This window comes from Lepisosteus oculatus, chromosome 3 (assembly GCF_040954835.1).
Source record: "Lepisosteus oculatus isolate fLepOcu1 chromosome 3, fLepOcu1.hap2, whole genome shotgun sequence".
In the NCBI taxonomy this organism is placed as follows: Eukaryota; Metazoa; Chordata; class Actinopteri; order Semionotiformes; family Lepisosteidae; genus Lepisosteus; species Lepisosteus oculatus.
The window spans coordinates 63,456,193-63,482,431 of record NC_090698.1 but is presented as its reverse complement, the minus strand read 5'-3'; the positions used below and the strand labels follow the sequence as shown (position 1 = coordinate 63,482,431).

The 26,239-nt window shown below is 36.8% G+C and overlaps 1 protein-coding gene across 3 annotated transcripts in view; it reads right to left on the bottom strand.

Moving 5' to 3' along the window:
• The window catches only part of palm2akap2 (PALM2 and AKAP2 fusion), a 161,225-nt gene that overhangs the window by 74,515 nt on the left and 60,471 nt on the right, over window positions 1–26,239 (bottom strand). For all 3 annotated transcript variants that reach the window (XM_015362791.2, XM_069187343.1, XM_069187344.1), the window contains 4 exons: window positions 7,039–7,153; window positions 5,623–5,644; window positions 4,684–4,785; window positions 449–1,144 (listed from right to left, as the gene is read on the bottom strand). In XM_015362791.2, the coding sequence (XP_015218277.2) occupies window positions 449–1,144; window positions 4,684–4,785; window positions 5,623–5,644; window positions 7,039–7,153 (935 nt within the window). The remainder of the gene's footprint in view (window positions 1–448; window positions 1,145–4,683; window positions 4,786–5,622; window positions 5,645–7,038; window positions 7,154–26,239) is intronic.

Sequence of the window (26,239 nt, the reverse complement as noted above, 5' to 3'; positions counted from 1 at the left end):
TGTAAAGATGGAGTGGAAATGTTTAACAAATGTTGCCTAAAATATATAATCTGGTTAAAATGTTTGTTCTGATGGATTTTTATTTTATAATTACCATATGTACTGTATATATAAATGACATTTACTCCCCCCCCCCCCACCTTGAAGTCTAGAATTCTGCTTATGTCATTAATAACACAAACAAGAAAATTCACACCTCCAAATCTACTTCCCTTTCTCCCCCCTCATCATGGAAAATGTTTTACAGAGTGTCACTGCAATTCAGCCAATTCAAAAAGAGCTCAAGAGAGAGAGAACAGAGTGTGCTTTCCCAGGTCACAGTAGTAGAGGTGCTGTTAGTACAAGATGAGGTTAGGGAGGAGGAAACTAGAGAATGTGCTCCTAGGAAGGAAAGGGGGAATAGGTCACATGATAGTGCAGCACCGACAGCGCTTTTTCTTTTCAATACCTGCAGGTTGTGCTTCCTTGGCCGAGCTTTCATCTTTGCTTTCAGAGGACAGTTCAGTGGTATCTGACAGGGGCCGGCCAGACACCAGGTCTGCAGCATTGCCGTCCATTGTAGAGATGTCAGTGACCGTCTTCTCTCGCAAGGACTTCTCATCATCTTCGTCAATCAATACAATCTCGGCCTTAATGGTGCCATCAAAACCCAGTAGCTTCTTGGTTTCCTCTTCATCCTCTACATTGTGATAGCCCATAAAAATCATGGTTACTGGCTTCTCTGAAGTGGCCACTGGCACTTCTGTCACCTCATCACCATACTTGGGATCTCCAGCCACCAACCTGCCATGGGGGTTGCGCACCATCTCCAACTTGGCTTCCTTATGGACCATCTGTTCCTTTGGTCCTGGGTAGCCACCACTAGTGGTGGCCAGGACTCTAGGAGAACCTGAGTCTCCTTTGGTCTGAGACTGTCCTACTCGCTGCATCAGCTCATCAACATCGGTGGAGCTCCAGGGATGGACACCATTCTCTAAGGTGGGGGCTCCTCCTGAGCGAACCTCATACACCACCTTTCTCCCATCATCATAGACCTTCACACCTCTCTGGTGGACGTCTTCAGGGCTCACAGCAGAGGTAGAGAGGATCTTGGTCTCCCCTGTCTGCCTGTCTTTCTCGACATTAATCTCCATTGCATACATTGCTTAAATAGGGAAAAAAGAAGAAATTCTCAATTATATGCATTTGTCTGGTTTATACTTGGAGATAAGAACAATAGCAAAACAACATTTTAATAACATTTCTTCATTTCTTACATTCGTGAATTATTGTTATTCAAATGTTTGTGAATCAAAATGCCTTTTAGGATTGCATATTATTTGTATGAGAAAGTGTATTTGAATGTCCTAAAACCTCATTTGTAAAGCCATCTTTTAAAGAAAAAATAAAAGGCAATTATTTTACCTTAAATACCTCAATATGACTTAATTTATTCATATTATATAATGATCCTATTTATGTCATTGTAATGAATCAGGAATACTATGAAGACTTAAGTCTTCTTAAGCGACATCCTTTCATTCTGAAATGGTTACAATGATGCTTATGTTTAATCTACAGTGCAGACCTATCTTTATTGCTGCTACCTCTTGAGCCTAACTACCATTTAATCCAACGAAGCCACTAACTTATGAAAATTCCCTTATTCCTGAAATTAGCCTATTTGCAATTCAGTCTAGCCAGCGTTTTGGATGAAAGTTGAGCAATGTTCAAATGAGTGTTGCAAGAAGACTAGCATTGTGAGACAAATTGTAGCCAGTGAGTGAACCTTTCCTTTCCCTTGGGTAAGTTCCCACTAACCAGCAAATAAGATTTCTAAAAGTTGGACTTTAAGGGGGAACTGCAGTCCCAATTTCTCAGACTGGTTATTAAACCTTGGTAACAAAATAAATTGAAAGTATGGCAAAATTTTACAAATTCAGAATTAAGTATAAAATTGTGAATCATGAAACCATGACATTTGTGAAAGTACTGTCTGAAAGTAATGATGTGAAAGTAATCTCTGATCTCACCACATGCAAGACATCACAGGAATTATGATGTAAGATAGACCCTTCCTGCTAACTAGTCATTGTAAACAAAAAAGGAACCTTGGTCTCCAAACAACATTAGTCTTTTTTTGGCTTTCTCAACACACGTATGTATTTTAAAGGATTTGGCTTTGCAGTACATAGTGGTTGCACACAAAACAGAGGATTGGATCAGCAGAAAGTCAAACTGTTTCCTTTTCCAAAGCATAATCAACTAGCCAAGAGTGGGTAATAAACATGGGCACTGATGTTGGTCCCACTGACTTCAGCACGATTCAACACGATGTGGATGGATGTTTGCCTGTTATGCCTTCCGGCATGCAGGGGCAGCAACATCCTTACCATAACATGTTACATGTTACCATAACATTTGGTTTTTATGAGACAGGGTTGTTAGCCTAGCGCCTAACCTCCAACATGGAGGACCTGGCACCCGACTTAGAACACAAACTCACTACCCTGAGATTATGAGTCTCAAGCTCTACCAACAGGGCTTGTACAAGTGAATAATTACAGGTTGTGCAGCAGACATTTCACCACAGAAATGTTCCAAATCTGTTGCATGTGTCTTGTATGTGTCATCTTTTTTAATACTGTATTTAATCAATACAGTAGAAAAATTTGCTTGGTCTGAAGCATCTGCTTTATTGCAACAGAAATAGATTGTTTTTCAAATATTGTTAATTTGGGAGAGGACACGTGTATTGTACTTTTCTCTGCTTTAGAGTTTATATGATTATAAAGCCTGAGAGTTGGTCATATTAAATGTATTTTCATTTCAGATACTAAACCACAACTTGTGCTCAAACCAGGTGCCATTCATACCATATTTGATAGTGATATCAGTATTTGATAGAAAAAAAGGAAAAAATCTGTCTTCATGACTTAAGTGATCCTTTTTATCATAATTATTTTTAAGACCTAAGTTAAGACATGCATTAAATATGATTTTATCACTAAGAACAATATTTCTATGGGATAAAAAGAGATATGTTCAGAACCGTGCTTGTTTACAGTGTAATAGGGCCACTTCACATCACTGGATGTTTTGGTGCCTCATTCTGAATAGCAAACAATAAGAGCAATATGCCGCTGTGGACGCCTGGAAATTTTGATGTAATTTGGAGGTTTTACATGTTACTGTGTATGTCTTACTTTCAATGTGGTTTGAAATGAACTGTCAGTGCTGATTTTTTACAGCCCCGAAATATAAAAATACTGTCGCAGTTCCCCTTAAAATGTTCCACAATATTAGGCTATTACAATTAAAATAACATGATTCCTCTTATACAGGCTTCAGCAAAGTGTATTTTTCCTATTTGCATGTGCTTTATCATTACAAAATCTTCATCTTCTGTCAACATATACAGTAGGGAACTGTCACTTATCTTTCTACTGGTGTATCACACCTCCAATAAAATCATATGTTCATAGCTATCTGATTAGTGCTGCTTTAGTAGTAGAAAACACATTGGGAGATTCTATTATCTGTTTTGTAACATGCAGTTTTAGAAACTACAGTCTTGTTGAACTCTGATAAGAGTCATGTTTTAACAAATAAGAATAAGACAAGGCTGCTTTGAAATGATGAATGCCATTGAAACTTAAACCAACCTTTAGTTCTTAAATATATTAATTGCATCTTTGTGTGTGACATTACTGAAAAGGTCATCTTCTATCATTCTTTAAAAGCTTTTACACTTAATTAACAATTTGACATAATCAGGTCAGAACGGAGACATAACAAATGCTTTTCTTGTTCATTAAGTCTCTATTTTGCAAGTTCATCAGGGATTTTATCATACTACAGAGGGCAGTTTTTTTTTAGACTTTACCATTTTATATTTGGGAATGAATAGATGTCTTGCTTGAAATACAGTAACTGATGAAGAACTCAACTGAAATATACAGTACAGCTTCTAGCAAATAACTATTAACATCTGTATTACTGAACCTAAGTCAACAGGCCAAGTACAAGGAACAGCATCACACTTCAATAATATTAAATACTGTTAATAACAATCTGTGACTGGTTTATTCATTTGAAGTTTCCACACAACCAATAAGAAAAATAAAACGAATGTACTGCTGTTTGTTATCGGCATATTTACTGCCAGATTTCATACATAAGATTTGCTCAGCAAAGTTTAGTTAAAAAGAATGGTAAAACTCAGTACAGTAAAGCAGTACAACAATCAGAGATAATCACACAATAGTTTGTCCAAACAAGTACATTATGGTAGCAGCGGTCAGTTCTCAATTATTAATATAAATATTGCACATGCAAATGAGCAGCAAACAAAAATTTTTCACCTCCGAAAATCCTGAAGAAACAATGGATGAATTGATCATTGGAACATTAGACAAGGTTGTTGGTGTAAGTCAAATCTAAAAGCAAGCCATTAAAACCCATGACATTCTACTTCTGAGTCACAGCTGCAAAAGCTTTCACTAAATGCTTAATGACCGAGTTTGGTAACGTTGAGTGTATCAGACTAATGCACTTTATATGGGTTTAGACATCATTTGTGGTTCGATGTGTACATACAGTATCTAGACAGCATGTTTGTCATGCTGCATGCCCTTCAATGTAATCTCCGTGCTGTCACAGGCTGGCTGCCCACTACTGCTCCCTACAGTCACTGAGACCTACCAGTTTTCCTGGGGTTTCGCCCGTCTCCAGAAGCCACCTCGGGTCTTTGAGAGTAGTGTTCAGGGAAATCAGGAATCTGGGAGTAAATGTAATTCACCGCATCTGTCGACAGAGAAGAGGAAGTAACACCAGAGGTCAGCAGTAAGAGCCCTGGGGCACTCACCCAATCCCCCTTCCTCCCTCTCTTTCCCTGTCTCTATCTCTCTATCTCTCTCTCCTCTCTTTCTCTCTCTCTCTCTCTCGTAGTTCTGTGCTTAGGCAGCAAAAGCCTGTGGAAATGTATTATTGGGAACAATGAGCCCCTGCAGCCAGGGGGATACACACTGAATAGGTGGATAAAAGTAAACAAAGTGCAGAGTCACTGCCTCGTGACTGAAGTTCAAAAGTCTAGCTGAGGCAAGAGGGAAATGGTCCAGGGGCTCATGTTTTGCAGAACTGACCCCACACTGCTTCACAAAGAAGTGCAAGCTTCGAGATGCGCTATAACTATAACTCATATTTAGTTATAAGACAATTGTCTTAGAGCAGCAACACTTCAGAGTAAAAAAGACTTGATACCTCCCTGAACTCATAAAGTGTTAAAAGTCCCAAGTATAAAGTGGTACTTTTGTTTTGATAAGTATATATATAAAATATATGTATAATTCAATATTTAACAAACACATTAACATACAGTAGTAATAGTAATTTTAGGTTAGTTTTTTCATAGTAATTTTTCCAATTATATTAAATATAAATATTTTTTTAATATTTAATGAAGTTGGACATATTTTAGCTTCTGTGGTCCTTATAAATTCTACAGTTCTTTGACCTGTGTTATAAGTCATGAACGGCACTCTATTATTCAAAAATAGTGAGTTGGCACAGACTATTTTTTTTATATTTTTACAGCATTTTATTTTTACAGTAAATGGTTAATTCAATAGCTTAGGTACATACCTCCATCTTGCTTCAGAAGACTCTATAAAGCAAAATAAGAGAAATAATTTTAGCAGAAAATACATCACTGTATTTTTACCACATATTGTATGTAAAATTTGAGCTACATGTACTGTATGTGAAAGACTCCTAAGAAGGTTGCTTGAATATTTGTTAGATAAATGTTAAAAGAACCACAAGAGAATATTATTGCTGCAGCTATTTATAGGCTGTTGAGTATAATGAACTTGATTACACCTGCAGTGGTGCGTCACAGATGCCACTGAGAGTTTGATGGCAGAGAGTGCTTTTAGCATGTGTTTGAAATGTTCACTTAGGCAAAGTCTTTTCCTGGTAAAAAGGGTATGATATAGAGCTTGATTTTCTGACATCCAGCTACAATTAGGTTAAATAGCCATCTACCCAAATAACCGTAAGTGTAAACATCAAGCAAATTGAAATGTATAACATTGCGACTTGTCAGGTTCTGCAATGTCTTCAATACAGATTTTAAAACTGGAGAGATGAGGTACTTTACACGAATGGTGTATGTGTGTATTAAAGCCATACCTTTGTTTCTTTCAGATAAGATAATATCTAGATAAGATCCCTCAATTAACTAACTAGTCAATTAACTACCCAAGAGATTGGATGGACTGAATGGCATTCTCTCATTTTACTATTTCTTATGTTGCATGCTGCATGACCTTAACAAACTACCCACACACATGTTGTAAAGTGTGGGCCTCACACAAGTCCAGCACAATTTGGTTGATCTCTATCCTGCCAGGTGGTCCTGGCCCCTTTACAGTGTTAAGCAAGTTTGCCTGTAATCTCTGGGATCAGCTGGGATCTTCTGGACTAGAATACATTCACTCCAGAGCTAGGACATATACAGTATGCCTAACATCCACAGTGTATAGTAAGCTCTACTGTTTTGGCATAATGTAACTAAATTAGAATTGAAATAGTGTAAACAAAAAAGTAAATTAAAAAGTAATTTGTTATGCTGAAGTCACTCTAGCATCCCACAACTTCTGTCTGGTTGGTCCATTATGTGTCTTTTGTAATTATAATGTACTTTTCCAGCTTTTAAGTGGTAGTACAAAGAAATGAAGTAGTGAAGGATTATATATAAATATATAAATATAAATTATATTATATATAAATTATGAAGGAATTTATTTTGTTTTCTTATCACTATGTTGTAATATTCAGTACTGTACATTTACAGTTTTTACTGAAAAAGGCTGCAGAGTTAATAACCCTGAGACCCATGAAATCCTATTTTTCCGGAAATGTGAAACATGTGCCAGTTACCACACCCCAATTGCAGAAGAAGGGCTGAGCCACCAAATATGCTGAAAGATGTCTGGAATTTCCAAGCAGACTCATGCAGCCTTCTCCTCCTATTTACTTGAAAAGAGTTTTACTTACTTTCTGAAGATCCTCAAAGGATTTTTCAGTCTCTCTAAGCTTTTCTCTTAGAACTTGCTCCTTGGCTGAAATCTGTGATTCTTCGCGTTCCAATTGATAGATCTCTCCCTCTAATCTAGGGAAAATAAAGAGAAACATATTTGACTTGAATTGAAAGATACATCTGGCATCTTTCAATAAATTACGAGATAAGATCCTTGGATCAATTAGTCTCTGAGAAACAAAAATTAAGTAGATGGACCATATGGCCTCCTTTCTTGTTTAAAATATTTGTTATTAACTCAAGAACAAGAAATGTAGAATTTCAAAACAATTTTACACAAGCTTTATCAACTTTTTTACAGTAAACTCTGACTTCCAAATTAATTTTAAGCTTAATACTTTTGATAATAACTTCCCCTTCATGTTATGAATTAACGTGCCAGGGTCAGGGTCAAGTGCATATTAAATTTGAAACAGAAGGAAACAAGTGATTTTTAAGTAGTAAATGAAACCTATCATTATAATTTTGCAGGTGTTGATATTTTGTCAGCCAGAGATTTATCAACATGTGTCTTGTGTGCCTGACAAAATGCAACAGGTGAAAAATAAGCACATTTGGTGACAGGGGATTAAGAAGATGTATGCTGTAATATTTGATTAGCTGTTCATTCTGTCTTCCTCTAGATAAGATAAGATAAAATCACTTTCTTGCATTAAGAATTTGTCCCAGCTTGCTCTCCATGAGACACAGACAGGGAGAGAAAATGGGGGTCAGAGCGCAGGGTCAGCCATTGTACAGTGCCCCTGGAGCAGTTGGGGCTTAGGGCCTTGCTCAGGGGCCCAACAGAGAAGGACTCCTCTGCCGGCTGCGGGATTTGAACCAGCAAACTCCCAACCACAGGTACAGATCCTTAGCCACAGTGCCACCACTCCACCCCCCTGGATAAAAAAGACTGGGATCAGTCATGGTACTAATGGCTAGGTAAAAACTGAACAGAAATGTGCTTTACTTTGAATTGAGTAATAGGCCAGTGTTCTAAAGAAGACCTACAGGAGTACATGTTTCTTACTCAGATCATAACAATAACACAAGTCTTGCCTTACTACACAGTGCGACTGTACAATTTTTCTAGTCAGTACAGTATGCTGAGGTTTCATTACTATTTCAACCAGCAAAATAAAGGTAAACTCTCAATCGATCGACACCTCTCAGATGTAATATGGTGAACAAGTAAAGCTGTGTATTTTTAACAAAAATACCACTTCTAATAATGCTGATGGTGATTATGAGGTTAGAATTCATTGTAAGTTTAGTTTAGATTGTTCCGTACTGCATGCAAAGAGCTATTCAATGTTTACTTCAATCAAAACGAAATAAAACATTGAATTCACTTTTGCCGTGCTCCCTTTAATTATTATGCTAAGGCTTGCCTTCACTTCAGCATCTGTTCTCGCCTTGACATTGAATTTAATTATCAGTTATCAACATTTGCCAAAAAGGCTACATTACATGATGCTACACAGGGGAGTTGGCTGTTACCCTTTGGAGAAGGAAAAGAAGTGATACCTCCCTGTATAAAACGCCAAGCTATTATCATTGCCAGCAGTTGATTTGATTTAATAGATCTAGTCTGTCATTTGAGGTACTGTACAGTAAGTGGGTTGCTTAATTGTAGCACAAATCCCTAGGTTTTAATAGGGCCCCTACTGTATAACTGCAGCTGTTAATTCCTCGGGAGGCATCAAACTGATGCACAGACTTAGACCTGCAATTTTTAGCTTAATGTATCAGATCTAAAACGCATAATGACACACACCTACAATCTGTTTTAATTCAATAATATGACCCTATATGCCATTTTATTTATTTATTTAAGTGACAAAGTGTCTAATTATAACATTTCTTAACAAACCAGTGTGAGGCAAATACTGACATAGACAACACAGAGAGCATCTTCTTTGCTTTCATAGCTGTGCACAGCAGTGGAACAAGTATTTTATTATCTCGTACTAACTCCTCTGCTGGCTGCTCACACTGTATGTAAGGGAATAATTGAAAGTGAATAGAGTTTTAAATTAAACTGTTATCTATTGAATCCAGGTGGTTTCATGTATTGTACAAATGACAACAATATACCATTATGTTTATTTATAGAAAGATACTTATATAAAATAAATAATGAAACAAAGAAGAAATGAAAAGGGTCATTATCAGTATTTTAAGGGTGATAGTGTAGTTAGATGGTAACAAAAAAAATCAGTTTCTTCTCCTTGATTTTCATGACGAAAAATCCAAATATTAAATATAGAACAAGGAGATTTCATCACTCTTATGATTTCATGGCTGTTAATAATCCCTTGTTAGTTATAGTGGATAGTTAGGATAGTGTCACATTTTCTCGAAAGACAGAATGACACTGCAGCCGTGATATTATAGAAAACCAAAGGTTTATTCTTCTACAGAAAACCAAAATAGGGAAATGCAATAAGACAGGGGGCTGTTCAAACAGCCAGCTTTCCATGTAAATAATAAAAGTCACAGGGCATCACTAAAACACAAGCAAAAGTAACAGTAAAAAAAGAATAGAAATGTTATTCACCTCAATGTACTGTATTCCTTGAATTGATTAAATATGGTATAAATAATAAATAACACCACCATCATTTCATTAATTATCAATCATTAATCAAACATCTGCATTTAAAAAAAAAGTCTGTTGTAAGATTGTTTTGCTTCAATTAAAGACATTCTCTGGCAGGCAAAGCAAGCTTCAAACTTAGATACTTTTTTTTGTAAATCCGGATCTAAAAATTCCACATCTAGGGAACTGAAAAGCAGTATGTTATTGACACTACTGCGGGCTCTGTTATATAATCAGTATATTGCTTAGCAGGATGGGACTATCCCTGTGGTAAAAGTCAGGCGTAATTTTTCCCAGAGGTATGCTTTTTTGGTTATTCTCAACCATTACAGCCAATCAGGAAACTTTTAGCTGAGGAACCTACTTTACCTCCTCCCTCTAATGTTTCCTGCCATTGTTTTGATCACAGAAGTTATTTGGTCAGCAGTAACAATGGCACTAATGCATGGAAATCTTCCCACGACTACAAATAATCTGGTAATATTTACTGCTGTCAAGAGACGCATAAATAAACAACCAAATAAATTAATTTAAAAATTCAATGCAATTCAGTGCAGCCCTGTGCTTTCATGTTTCCAAAGTTCACGGTTCAGTTAAATAGTAAAATCTGTCGAGAAGTAATTATTGCATAAGGCTTGCTTGAAAAAAATAACTTTTATTTGATTGCTATAGGGTATGTAAACATTTATGTGGAACTGTGCAAAAACTCATGAGGTAACATAAGCTATAAAGGAGATTAAGAAGGCTAATTTATCTTTTGACACGTACAGTAGTTCTTTAGCCTAAGTATTTATGCAGATATTTTTTCTGAAAAGTTAATTCATTCTATTTTTAAAAAGTGACAGTTCATATTTTGTTGCATTAAAAATACCATATGCCATTTCAATAACATGTTTGGCATACAGGTGTGTGAAAGAAACATGGTTAACATACAGTACCTTTGGGTTTTTTGTTCAAAACTTAGAAGGGTTTTTTCAAGTGAAATTATACAGAGAACTGCAGCAAAAGTTCTTTGAAACCTTTCTATTTTAAAGCATTCATTGTTTTCATGGTTACACCTACAGTATTTCAAGGATTAATTCTTTAAACAAATCATAGACAATCCCACTCTGTGTATAGGTGTGAACAGGTCAAGTAGAGTGGAATTTATCGTGAGGAACCTCAAAAATAACAAATGAGTCTCTGACTAAAGTGAAAGTAATTTAATGACATCCTGCTGTATGGGTAAATATACAGTATATCCACTCAAGCACACCTTAAAATATGTTTATGAATAATTATATTAACCAGCAGCCATATCACCTGCAACTCACAACTGGCAACCCACTGAAGCTGAGCAGGTGTGAGGCTGGTCAGTACCTGGGTGGGAGACCTCCTGGGAAAAACTAAGGTTGCTGCTGGAAGAGGTGTTAGTGGGGCCAGCAGGGCCAGCTCACCCTGCGGTCCATGTGGGTCCTGATGCCCCAGTATAGTGACGGGGACACTATACTGTAAACAGGCGCCGTCCTATGGATGAGACGTAAAACCGAGGTCCTGACTCTCTGTGGTCATTAAAAATCCCAGGGCATTTCTTGAAAAGAGTAGGGGTGTAACCCCGGCATCCTGGCCAAATTTCCCCATTGGCCTTTACCAATCATGGCCTCCTAATAATCCTCATCTATGAATTGGCTACATTACTCTGCTATTCTCCCCACTGATAGCTGATGTGTGGTGAGCGTTCTGGTGCTCTATGGCTGCCGTCGCATCATCCAGGTGGATGCTGCACATTGGTGGTGGAGGGGAGTCCCCATTACCTGTAAAGCGCTTTGAGTGGAGTGTCCAGAAAAGCGCTATATAAGTGTAAGCAATTATTATTATTATTATTATTATTATTATTAATTATAGCGAGTGTATTAAATATATGTTTCTATAGAAATGGATTTAAAATGTTTTGTGATTTAGTCTTTCTAGGATTTACATTTGGACTCCAGATTTACATTTGGTGCTGTAACTGTCAAGATCAATTATTTATACTTATATATGTTACACTGCCCTGATAAAACTCTTCAATTCACATTTAAGCATATTTGCTTATTTTTGCCTGCAATGCTCTAGATGTTCATGTAAACTGTTTGCTTACCAGTTACTCCTGGGAAAATATTCACCATTAAAAGACTGTTTTTATTTCTTTTGTCATACATATGGAAATATTTTAGCTTTTGGTTTTATTTATTTTTATACTGGATGAGTGCTGTCCATTATTTGGATAATGTAGTCCAATTTTATATACAAAAATTGGAGTCCATCAGAAAAATGAAAGACAATTCAGTCAAACAAAGACAAAATTATAATCAATAATTATATTACTAATCATGACAAATAGTCTCACAGTAAGCTGGTGCTTTTTAACACAGAATCTTCTCAAACATCTTTGTGGGGTGCTGTGACCAGAGAACAGATCTGCTCTGACACCTAGTGGTATAATGAAGAATTACATGTCAAACAATTCAGCTAAACCCACTGTTACATTAAACCTTTTAATCTAACAAAAAAGTGTATGGAGCATAGAATCAATAAAGTAATATTCATTAGGGCTCTATGCAGCAAGACTTCTATTTAATTCTGACTTCCACAATCTTTCCAAACATTGCATGGGAAAACTCCCAGTAATGTTGCTTGCCAAATCAAATTAAAATTACCTGCGTGGTAAAATTCAATAATCAGTAGGGAGAATGCCTGTTAAATTTGACCTGCATTCCATTTTTTAAGTAGCACAGATTTAGTAGCTCTAGAAGATTTACAAGCAGAATATAATGACATGAAAGTCCTTGTAAATTTCAAGTGGAATGTTAGAACTAAGAACAAATGTAAAACAGAAAAAGATACATAATATATATACTGTATTTATTACAATTTTGCAAGATTCTTCATTGACAATGATTTGTAAATAAGCATGAAAGCATAATATGCTTCAGATGAGACACTAAATAAAGGTCCTTAATGCATGATTATTAAAGATAATATGACTGGCACAGTTCAAAATAGTATGGGTGTTGACCCCAGTGTCCTTACTAAATTTCACTCAGGTGTTGTGATTGAATTTGAATTTGAATGAATTCCATCCTTTTCATGAATGGCTGTGTAGTGGAACTGCTACTTGCGTCACACAGACACTTGTGAATGAAGTGTGTCCTATATATGGAATGCTATGGGTTGAAAAGAGATATAAATATGCAAGAAATTATCATTTCTATTAGAATTCTGTTTTTGTGAATTACCATCATCAGTCTCTGAATTTCTTAGTTAAGTATCATATTTTCCTTGATTAAGTATCACTTTTTGTTGTCTTCTGTTGTGGAGAGTTTTCTGTTATGTTAAATAGAGTGGTTTGTACAATGTATAAAGAGCTTGTAATCTTGCAATAATACACAGGAACATTTTCTAATAGATGTAGTATAGGCTGTGATGTCCACCAATGTCTGTCCAGTAGTTCCAATACAATTTTAGTTAATCTAATTGGGCTTAAATGACATTCTATTTCTTGAATCTTACATTTTTAATAAAAGACATTCTATGACAAGGTTTTCCCCATCTCAACCCATCATACCAGTATCTTTAGTTTTAATTCTAACAGAAGTCTAAACGATTTAATTGAACCATGATTGAATAATTAGTTCATTTAGACATTGAAAAATAAAAAGATGCCATTTTAAAATACTGTAGATGTAATCTCCGGCCACATGTAAAATAAAAGTCAACAGAGACTGAGTCAATCTCAATAGCTGTAGAGATTCTTTTAAGTTCTAATGAGCAAATAATTAATTGAAAGTAAAATTAATAATTTGCTTGCTAGAACTTAAAAGAAAACAACTGAGTACAATTACGTGGCTGGGTAGGCACACAATAATAAATAATTCTTTAGGTAAAGGGCAATTGTTTATCATAATGGGCTAAATCTATGTAAAAAAATTAGAAAAGATCTCTCATGGATGTTGCTAATCTTATGAATATATGGTCACCTAACAATGGGGTTGTCAAAGCCATAGAACATTTTGTTCAGCAGTTTTCTTAAAACACTCAATATTTCCTCTGTGTATTCAAAGGTTGCAAATCTAACTGGGTAGACACCGTAACCAAAACTTAAAATAAAATCTTTGGTCACCATAGTTTAGTGGTGACCTCATGCTCGGCACTCCCAGGTCCCCTCCCATTTCCAGCTTCCTGTTCCCTTATCCCACTTCCTTACTGGATGTGTCATTATCAGACGTGTCTGATTAGCAAGTACAGTAAAGTGCACTTGGTTATGACATCATCATGCGTCTCACCAAACTTGGAATCCTATTGTAGGCTTTGTTGCGCTATCGTACAAAGGTATGTACATAGAAAAAGAGTTTATGGAAATGGAATTGTTTATGTAGCTGCTGTGAACTCAGTAACATGTGAAAATGAGGGCCATTGATAGCTTTTTAAGGAAGCCTTTGAAAGGTGTGAAAGTTTGGCTGCAATCAATTTGTTTGTTTTAAGAAAGCATAAAAGAATTATAAACAAAATGTTTATGTGTCTCCCAGCTACACTCTTCCTATGTATATGTTACGTTTACAGTATATGAATTATATAATTTACCATATAAAGCTATGCATCATCCTTCTTTAAATATATAGCATCTTTAAGCATTACCAGCTTTATGAAAACTGAAATATATCTCAGTGACCCACTGAAGACCCATTGTAACACTGACAAAGGTAAATCAAGGGTCCAGTTTGCTCTCAATCATCACACTGGGGCGTTGGATTAGAAATCCTAGTCCAAATGGAAGCAAACTAGCGGTCCACCACTTTCAGCAGCAGACTGATTTTCCTTGAAGGTCTGTAATCCCACGACTAACCAGGCCCAGTTTTGCTTAGCTTCTGAGATTTGATTTGAGGAGATAAGGCTACAGCAGGGCGTAAACACAGTAGATACATTTGTTGGAAAAAAAGGGAAGTCAAGATGATATTCCCTGCATTTCCTTCATCATTTGTAAAAAGGGTTTTCATCACAATTAATTGTTGAATCTCATCCCAATTGTTGGGAAAGGTTTTCACATACTGTAATGCTTGTCTTATCATTCTAAATGCATAATAAGGCTTTGATTTAATACAATGTCATAGTATACAGCTTTTATATAAGCTCTTCACCTATACAGGCAATGGAAAAATTGCAAAAGGCAAAAACTTATGGTCACCCACAAAATAAACCAATACCAATATTTAAAAAAATGCTCCCGATGAGAAGATCAATTTCGGTGTTACTGTATGTCTTTGGTAATGACAAGGCTAAAGCTGTGGGAAGTAGTTGAAAAAGATTTCATGGAATTGAACACAAGAGGAACCACAAACAAAAAACAGCCCTATCTATGATAATTACTGCACTTGGTAAGTAATTGCACTTACTTTACTGCACTTCAGTAAAGAAGCTTATTTCCAGCAAGCCTTAATCAAGCAACTGATTGCGAATTGTGGATCAATAAATGTCAGCTAACTAAATAAGAGAGTCCAACGAAGAGACTTCAGCTCACTTTATCTTTTGTGTTCTGAAGTTCTAAGCTCACCAGCAATCAAAAACCTCAGGATTTTCCTGCTGAAGAGGCAGCATCAACAATGTATTCCTGTATTCCTTGTGAGTCAGAGTCAATCAGACGGCTCAGACGAGTAGAGCTGCAGTCATTCTAATCAATCAAAGCAAGGCAGCAACCTGCACTGCTACACTTAAACAAACAAGGAATAATCACATTTCTCATGCGTTCCCTTAGTTACTGTATGTCCTAGTTGACCTGGAAACTAGATTTCTAATACTTTGCATGAACTATAAGTAGACACAGTGAAACAGTGATTTTAATCACCTGGATGAAAGTGCTTGACAAGGATGATGCAATGCCTCTTGCATCCTGCAATGATCTTGAAGAGGTACCAGTGCTACTGCAAGGTGTACAAGTGCACACCTGTCAAAGAAATCCAGAGTACCAGAGCAGCCCAGGGTCTAGGGGACTGGCAGTATTGTGCATAATATTCAATGTCTTGGAAGGAGTACTCAATTGAGTACGATAATTATAATAATTAATTAATAATTGCTTACACTTTTATAGCACTTTTCTGGACACTCCACTCACTTTACAGGTAAAGGGGAGTCCCCTCCACCATCACCAATGTGCATCATCCACCTGGATGATGCGACGGCAGCCACAGTGCACCAGAAGTTTTACCACCCATCAGCTATTAGTGGGGAGGAGAGCAGAGTAATGAAGCCAATTCATAGATGGGGATTATTAGGAGGCCATGATTGGTAAGGGCCAATGGGAAATCTGGCCAGGACACCAGGTTATACCCCTATTCTCTTTTCGAAAAACACCCTGGGATTTTGACCACAGAGAGTCAGGACCTCGGTTTTACGTCTCATCTGAAGGACGGAGCCTGTTTACAGTATAGTTTCCCCATCACTAGCGCCCCCCTGCTGGCCCCACTAACACCTCTTCCAGCAGCAACCTTAGTTTTTCCCAGGAGGTCTCCTATCCAGGTACTGACCAGGCTCACACCTGCGTAGCTTCAGTTGGTTGCCAGTTGTGAGTTGCAGAGTGATATGGCTGCTGTCAATACAAGGATACAAGGATGCAACAGAGTCTGCTACTGTAGATCCAGTTACTTCTCCCATATCATTGAGAATAACCAGAACAATTCTAGACACCTTCTTTCCCATTAATCGGTTACTAATGCCTAACTGCCCTATTATATTTCCTGCCTCACCCAAACTTTGCAACATTTTTTTTTACAACCAAGATTGACAACATCTGGCACCACATTCTCTGCTCCACACTTGCCACCCCTATACTTATTCACTGCCGTCTTGTTTTTGCTGGTTCTTCGTTTTGCTTTTCTCATCTTGACCCTGCATGGCCTAGTGAAATGGTGTTGTGTATGAAACCCATCACCTGTCTGCTAGATTCCATTCCTTCTGTTTTATTTCAATCCTGCTTTTCAGCCCACTGCCCTACTGGCCTCAACATAATAAATTAGTCCTTGAGCACTGGAGTGGTACCAACTACCTTTAAAATGGATTCAGTTATGCTTGTTCCTATAAAAAATGTACTATGGCACTGGACTACCAGAATGATTTTCATCCTTTATCTATCTTGTGTTTTCTTGCAAACATTTGTGCTGTTGCAATACAACTTTTAACATTCATTTTAGTGTAAATAACCGTTTCAACCAGTATTCAGACAATTGCAGTACACATACAGTGCCTTGCGAAAGTATTCGGCCCCCTTGAACTTTTCAACCTTTTGCCACATTTCAGGCTTCAAACATAAAGATATAAATTTTTTATTTTATGTGAAGAATCACCAACAAGTGGGACACAATTGTGAAGTGGAACGAAATCTATTGGATTTTTGAAACTTTTTTAACTAATAAAAAAATGAAAAGTGGGGCGTGCAAAATTATTCGGCCCCTTTACTTTCAGTGCAGCAAACTCACTCCAGAAGTTCAGCGAGGATCTCTGAATGATCCAATGTTGCCCTAAATGACTGATGGTGATAAATAGAATCCACCTGTGTGTAATCAAGTCTCTGTATAAATGCACCTGCTCTGTGATAGTCTCAAGGTTCTGTTGAAAGCGCAGAGAGCATCATGAAGACCAAGGAACACACCAGGCAGGTCCGTAATACTGTTGTGGAGAAGTTTAAAGCCGGATTTGGATACAAAAAGATTTCCCAAGCTTCAAACATCCCAAGGAGCACTGTGCAAGCGATCATCTTGAAATGGAAGGAGTATCAGACCACTGCAAATCTACCAAGACCTGGCCGTCCCTCTAAACTTTCAACTCAGACAAGGAGAAGACTGATCAGAGATGCAGCCAAGAGGCCCATGATCACTCTGGATGAACTGCAGAGAACTACAGCTGAGGTGGGAGAGTCTGTCCATAGGACAACAATCAGTCTTACACTGCACAAATCTGGCCTTTATGGAAGAGTGGCAAGAAGAAAGCCATTTCTCAAAGATATCCATAAAAAGTCTCGTCTAAAGTTTGCCACAAGCCACCTGGGAGACACCCCAAACATGTGGAAGAAGGTGCTCTGGTCAGATGAAACCAAAATCGAACTTTTTGGCCACAATGCAAAACGATATGTTTGGCGTAAAAGCAACACAGCTCATCACCCTCAACACACCATCCCCACTGTCAAACATGGTGGTGGCAGCATCATGGTTTGGGCCTGCTTTTCTTCAGCAGGGACAGGGAAGATGGTTAAAATTGAGGGGAAGATGGATGCAGCCAAATACAGGACCATTCTGGATGAAAACCTGTTGGAGTCTGCAAAAGACCTGAAACTGGGACGGAGATTTATCTTCCAACAAGACAATGATCCCAAACATACAGCAAATTCTACAAAGGAATGGTTCACAAATAAACATATCCAGGTGTTTGAATGGCCAAGTCAAAGTCCAGACCTGAATCCAATCGAGAATCTGTGGAAAGAGCTGAAAACTGCTGTTCACAAACGCTCTCCATCCAACCTCACTGAGCTCAAGCTGTTTTGCAAGGAAGAATGGGCAAGAATTTCAGTCTCTCGATGTGCAAAACTGATAGAGACATACCCCAAGCGACTTGCAGCTGTAATCGCAGCAAAAGGTGGCTCTACAAAGTATTAACGCAAGGGGGCCGAATAATTTTGCACGCCCCACTTTTCATTTTTTTATTCGTTAAAAAAGTTTCAAAAATCCAATAGATTTCATTCCACTTCACAATTGTGTCCCACTTGTTGGTGATTCTTCACATAAAATAAAAAATTTATATCTTTATGTTTGAAGCCTGAAATGTGGCAAAAGGTTGAAAAGTTCAAGGGGGCCGAATACTTTCGCAAGGCACTGTATATTGCCCTTGTTAAAGTTATTAACAATCTCCTAGACCTAGGTGCTGCTTTTGACACTGTTAATCATGACGTTTTTATCTTCCATCTTGAGACTGTTTGGATTTTCGGACACTGACACTTAAATGGTTCCGCTCTTATCTTACTGATGACTGAAACCTTGTTTCTCTTGGGGGTTTAGTTCTCTGGATGACAGGGTCTTCTCTTGCTTTGTCCCAAATCCATGGAATTCTATGTGCATTTTAAACACAAAACCTTCCTTTTCCTTTTTTTTTATTTATTTAATGTCCGTGTGTGCTCCGTTTTCTAATGAGTATGTGTCTTCCGCTGCACTTTTAACCATGTGTCTTTCTAATGTGTGCTTATTTTGTAATTTTTTATCCTTATAACTTTGTTTACTTTGTTTTTATATTTTATTAGGCCTACTAAAAAAGCTCTTTGAGATGCTACCTTTAAAGGCTTTATTGATGTTGTTATTATTATGATTATTCTACTGGTTAGGGTTCCAGAATCATAACTTTATAACTATTTATTGTGTTTATTATGAGTACATCAGTTGTCTGCAATAACTAAAAAGTGTACAAAACTATCAGGTTGATTTATTTATTCAGTGTTTGCTATGAGGATTGCACTAGGAAAATGCTGGCCTAGAAAGGTTGTTTCAAAATGCAAGTGCTAGGCGCTAATGAGGTGTATGGCATCATCACACCCAATTCAAAAGGATATATTAATGAGCCCATGCATCAGAAACTGTGCTGACCACACTCTCACTATCACTTGATGACCTGGTGCATATGTAAAATTTATCACAGCCGGTTTATGTGGTGAGGTTTTTGGGTAATTTCTATGACTAGTTTATTACAACATCTTCTTACTACAACAATCATTCAGCTTTCAAGTCTGATCTGGTCAGATCTCAGGAGCTAAGCAAGGTTACATCTGGTCTGATCTGTAATGGGTCATTTCCAAGGAAAACCAACTTGCCTTTGTAAGCGCTGGACTAGTAGTTGGCACTCTTAACTCTGGAACAGAATTTCCAAAACGTCCAATATTCTAGCACTTGACTAGTGACATTGGGCAAAGAACTTTATTGCTACTGTACTTCATTTAAGATCACTATCTGTAAAACCTTTGCTGCTAATACCAACATCCTGGTTAAATTCCATTCTGGACTTGCACAATTTGACCTATATTAATTTATCCCTTAGTGTAATTGATGATGTTATCTGTCACTTTTACATCTGATGTCTAGTGGGGTTGTGGTACATAATGGATACTGTACATCACACAGGTGACTGTAGTATTTCAACGGTAATTGAAGTGAGTCCAATTTGGTCCAAAGTGAGATCCTTTGAGATTTAAAATGCTATATAAAGTGAATCCATTTTACTTTTTTCGTTCATATTACGTAAGAAAGAATAACTCAAAAATCAAATACTTTCCTTCCAAGATAAAGCTTTAATTGATCAAAAAAATTGTCTTATAAAACATAATACCAAGTCATTCTTTGTGTGATGTCAGCATAATTTACTTTTTCAGTGTGATTTCTAGTTAATGGTCACAAAAACATGAAAAGAAAGGACAGGGTGCACTTAATGTTTTTGCTATTGTGCATAGTCAGTCTCTGGCTTCCATCTTCATAAAATAACCAACCAGTTATTATTACCTTATGGATATACAGTACACATCTAATGACTGGCAGCTCGCATAATTCCAGAGTATCAAGTGAACACGAAAGGAAAAAGACATGAATCTCTTTGTTAATAGATTCTTGCAGCAGTCATGTTACCAATAAATCAAAAGTTCAAGGCACATTGAGATATTCAATTATGAACACTACTTTACAGCCTTAAATTCTACATAATGCTTCATAATGTATTTGTCTAGCAAAGACCATGGGCCTGCTGGGACCAATTATTTTCCATAACCTTGAATAACACATTTTGTGAATAATATTCACTGCTAGGCAGGCTTTGGCTATAGAAGGCCAATCCAGACTGCCTTCTGTGCAGTTTTGAACCTGGATCTTAGCCCACATATTTTAACACAAAGAGAGTTGGGGGGAAGTAGCTGACATGTAGAAAAGGCTAATGAAAGTGTAATACATATGCCTATTTTACTTCATTTTTTAAAAACTCACCCGTTCTTGGAGGTGGTTATACATTTATTCTGTAGTGTACCTATACATTTATACAATAGGGATTCTATACTTGTAAATGATTTCGTTCATTGCTGTCTGTTTGCCTGAAAGGCGGGTACAATAATGCCCCGGTATTTCTTCATTAATCACTGGAATTTGTTTCAGAAACACTTTCAACCTACATTTTGGTTTCAGATTTCCCCAATATCAAATCACCAGCTGCGGTTCAATCCAGCTCGTAACTGCACTCCCACGCATACTGTATCTGTCAGAACCACAGGCATATGTTTTAAAGAGCTGATTCATCAGGTTGAAAACTCATGGCCTCTACTCTAAAGGCATATACAGTACTGTACAGTATATATTATATATACACTATCCAGCCAGCAGAGGTCACCACTAGCAGTTCCCTTTCATGCTATCTGTTGGTTCTCTTCTTTTCACACTACAACGTCTGGAGAACACATATTAGAGGCTGGAATCCAACAAGAGGAAGCACACAGCTGTCACTGACAGCTTGCAGTCCTGCTAGCGCCTGGCCACTGACAGGGATAAATGTTGCCCAGCAATCTGAGGACAATCCACTCAATCTTCATGGAGCTTGGCCAGTGTGGTACCATAACTGGGAACGCCCAGCCATAATTGGGAATGGACATAATAAGGATCTACACCTGCAGCCTTTGGGTTTTAGCACTTTTTGTTTTACACAATATACAATACTATAATCTTTAATTGGATGAGTTCTTTAGAAGTCATATTAAAATCTGGGAAAAAAACAAATTTATAAAGGGTAATAAGTGGAGCAGTAGTTTGAAACTGAGTGTCTGCATACAAAAAAGAATTTGCTAAGCTAAAAAGTTTGAATAAAGAATAATTCTATGAGTCAAACAAGCGATGAAAAGATAGGGTTATCAAAGAAGCTTAATTGGTTATCAAAGAAACAAGTAGTAGGCACAAGCTAATACCCTTTTGTATGGATTGCACCTGGTGGCCCTCTTCTAGGCATGGGAATAAATGAAATACTAACCTACAGCTCTGCAGTGAGATGAGTGTAAAATCCCGCTCCTGTGACTTTACATTAGCATCAGAGTGCATACTGAAACATAGATTTCAGTTACCTTGCCTTAGCACTCCCCATTAATGATACACAGAAAACCAGTCTCTTGGTGTAAGCCTTGTGACTATCCTAATCAGCAGTAAAAACTGTCTTCCTCTTGTTTTATTTTTAGGATACAGCTCAGTACGATGCAAATATAGCCAGGGGACACTCCCTATGACTTCTCCACATGCCAGGAAAGTTGTTTTTATGCTACTGTTGCCCACAGGCTAAGGCTTAAATACAAAACAGCTTCCCTTCAAGTAAAACAACACCATTTCAATGAGTGTTCAATACCCTCCTAACTGAAGAATTTGATCGTGTGTCCACTCACTCACTTGAAATGTCTCCCTTCCCAAACCTTTAAGTGGTGAAGAACTGTAAGAAAGGTTACAAATGGGAGGAGATTATTCAGTCTGGTCACCTTATTTGATTTCTAAAAGACTGAAAGGACAAACATTTTAAATGATGTTATGCACATTTAAAGCACATTTTTTAAGCACATGTGTTTTAAGCACATTTCACTTTGTCGATATGCAAATATGATTTTAAGTTACAAATTGTTCATGTATCAGACCATTTTTCTCTATGTTAGCAGCTGGCACAATGAAAGATGAGTATCCTTTCAGTTAGTTTCTTTAAAGACAGAACATGCTAAATGATTGTTACTAACATCCTAAGAAAAGAACAGATCTCAGCTGTAGAGACACAGATCATTCTGGTCCTTTCAGTAAGTGACACTGAGGCTCAAAGAAGAAAACCAGCCTTGAGTTAGATTTTTTTCTTGTGACAATGTTACGTCAATGCCAAATTGAAGGCCATAGTTATGAAACTAACCAGAAAACTACAGCTTTGTATGGAATAGCAATACATGTTTCAGATGGGTATCTTGTTTTGGAAACAGGGTTCACATCCACTTTAAGCAAAATTACATATGTCATGCATGATTGTAAATAGCACAGAAATTCCAAGACTTAAAATGGAAATACAATTTGTAATATTTTGGCACTTTAAAGAAACAAAAGAGGGTTTTGTCACCACTTTTCACAGAATCAATCTAAGATAATGCACTTATACTTTGGATCCATCATTGTTTTGTAATTACAGGTTTTCTGTCAGTTAATTTTTCACAGAAATGTAATTAGAAATTGCAGATCAAATTTATTGGCCAAACACAATTTATTGTATTAGGAATTCATCTTTTTGCATACCCCAACCTGCTCTCCATGAGACACAGAGACAAGGAGAGAAGCTTGGGGGTCAGAGCACAGGGTCAGCCATTTACAGTATATGGTGCTCCTGGAGCAGTTGGGGTTAAGGGCCTTGCTCAGGGGCCCAACAGTGTAGGATTCCTTTGTCCGCCACTGGATACAAACCGGCGAACTTCAAGCCACAGATGCAGAGCTTTAGCCACAGAGCCACCACAGCACCCCATGTATGGCAATAGATTAGTTGTAATAGGCATTCTCTTAAGATTTCGAGAATCACATTGTTTTGACTCATTATGAGAAAACACTGTATATCCAAATAATCTTGGTGTTACTTTTTTTCTGTCTGCTCTCTTCTTTTAATTATGTTTTAATTTTCTTAGTTTGACAAATTGTTGTTGAACTGTAAAGCATTTTATAATTGGTGTTAAAACTTCATTCATCTTAAATGTTCTGGCTAAAAATAATATTTTTTCAAATATTTATTTCTTTATAAGTTACCTTTTATTAATATAGCTCATGGTTATATCAACAAAGCATGGTTACCTTTTTTAGCTTTTACTTTCTAAATATTTCAAGCAATGCAGTTTCTTGCCTTATGACAAATTATATGGAGCCAAGTTTGGTATTCTAAAAAGCGATTATTTATATACATTATCTATCATCTCTACCAATTATGAATAACAATCAATTATAACATTTTGCAGACAAGCTCATTTTAATTCTCATGGGATTATTCAGTTAAAATTAAACAGCAACTATCTGTTTGCTGCTATAGGCAGAGACATAATAGTATAGTGAGAGTGAGCTTGGTTCCTCTTATGGTCTTGATAACAATTGCCACCTATCATTTTCAAGAAAGGGTAATGCAAAATTGCCCATGGTAATGTGATATACAGAGACATTATATAAATAATCCTTGATCATGGTCTCCAGTCTCATTAATACCACAATATAGTTGTACTGAAAAGTACAATTCTCCCTTGATAAAGTCTGAAAAGCTTCAATGCTACTAGTAATTCAATTGACTCTTCTTTTCATTAAGGCAGTAATTACATTTATCAAGGCAATCAGTAAAAACAAACTACCTAGTTTTCCTTCAAAAAGTATATCTTCCATGAAGCAATAACACAAAAGCACAAGGACCATACATGATGTAGTAGCAGTCAGAGAACTGAAGAACCTTAAGAACTAGAGCAGACTTATTCAAGTTGTAATATGTCCTTTAAGCTATGAAGTAGTTTTGCTTCTTCTCAATGCTAATTCACCAGTTCATAATTGAGACCTGTGTGAGTGTAACAGCATTTATCTTGTTGTAAATCAGAATTTAATGAAGTATAATCAGAGGTCAAAAGAAAATGTCTTTCTGGAATATGAAAAGATGAAGAGAAAATGGTGACATTTTCTGCTGTCCTGCAGATGTAAATCGCTTCAGTTTATTGGACAGGAGACTGTGGATGCTCAGCCATGGAAAATGTGGTTACTAAGACCTGTGATTAAAACAGTAGAATTATTATAGTGTGTTCTTGCAAATTCAATTATGTAAAATAAATATCTTCCAATGCAGCAAATGCCATAAAACCATAAACAACACTGCTCTGCACACCGAGACTATATTTAATCTCCTCCCACTGGCTCCACACTGTTCTCCAAGTTTCACATGATACCGTTCAACACATGGTTGGCATGCAACCTTGGAAAGACACAGTACATTTAGATAAACCAAATGCTTTGCTATTCCTGGTTGGAAAAATCAACGTTAGGTATGTATTCACAAACCAATTAAATTGTTCATTGTAATCTGCTAAGAAAGTTTTCAAATGTTTTATTAGCACTCTTGTCTTAAACTGGATTTATTGTACTGGTAGTCAGAGATTGTTTTATCCCAAAAAAGAAGATGAGGTGCTATACAGTAGCTAATCTAATAAATAATGGGCAAGACCAAGGGCATTTGTGTCAATCAAATGTGTAAAAAATGGTGTATATTATTACTTCTCAGCCATTGTCAATCGAGTTTTCAGACTCTACTGTATGTCTGCTTCGTGTCATAAGTGATGTACAGTATTGTTGATTTGATAATAAGTGCAAGGCATCTCCAACTAAAAGGTATACAACCCACTTTCTAACGGATGATAGCACTTCTCCTTTTTGTTTCTCATCTTCTAAGTGTTTAATACATGTTTGAACTCCTCCTTTATATTGAAATCAGTCTGGTGTCTCATTAGTACTAGGATGGAAGGCCTTCATGAGAAAACAAGTTGCTCTTAAAAACCAGTGCCCAACTGTGTTGATGAGAGACACTGTACCATAGGAGGTGCTGACTTTCAGATGAAATGCTAGACCGATACCTTAATTAATTACTTGTGGTAATTAAAATTTCCATGACACAGCTTTCTCCTTGCAGTCTACCTGCCCTCCTCTTGTTGAACTGTCAGCAGTACAACATTTTTTCACCTCAATTCACTTCAATTAGCAAACGTCTATCATAAAATGTCCATATGATGTTTAAAGTATTTAAAGGATACTACATTTCTGTCATGGGTGTATTGATTCTGGTTCATACTGTGTTTTTATTATTTAAATAACAGAGTGAAAGGTTGAAAGTTCCGTTCTGCATTATTTGACCTGAATAATTCAACAAAATACAACAAACTGGAAAGATGTAAAACAACTGTAACAAATAGTGTTAATTCTGTGATTGCTTTTAAGTAATTGGTAAATTCAGAGCAATAAACTGAGGTATAAATCGCCTAACTAGCACACAATTAGCATTACAGAGAAAACATTACAATAATCTAGAAAAAGCAGCATTTTTCACATGTTTATTCTAATGTACAAGACCTGGTACTCTATACCCATAAAGCAATATGAATCTGCAGACAATATTAAGGATACTTTCATATACTGTATGTAAAAGCTTTAATATTCCTAACAGAGAAAAAAAAAGCAGGAATGAGGCTTTCAAACCATTTCTGCTTAGCTATCAGAAACACTTACCAACTGGAAGGATAGATTATCCCAACCCAATGGTTCAATTGGGTTCAAAAGGACAAGAGACTTTATTGCCTGTTTGTAAACCCAGGTTTGAACCTCAAAGTGAGGCTTACAAGACAGGATCTATGTATGACCTCTGTTTGCTGTATAAATGGGCCAGTTGATACTCAAATTGTAGAAAAGCACATATACTGAAAACCCTAACTAAATACTCCAAATACAAATAAATTGTGACAAACAAATTCTGCTGAAAATGAGCCC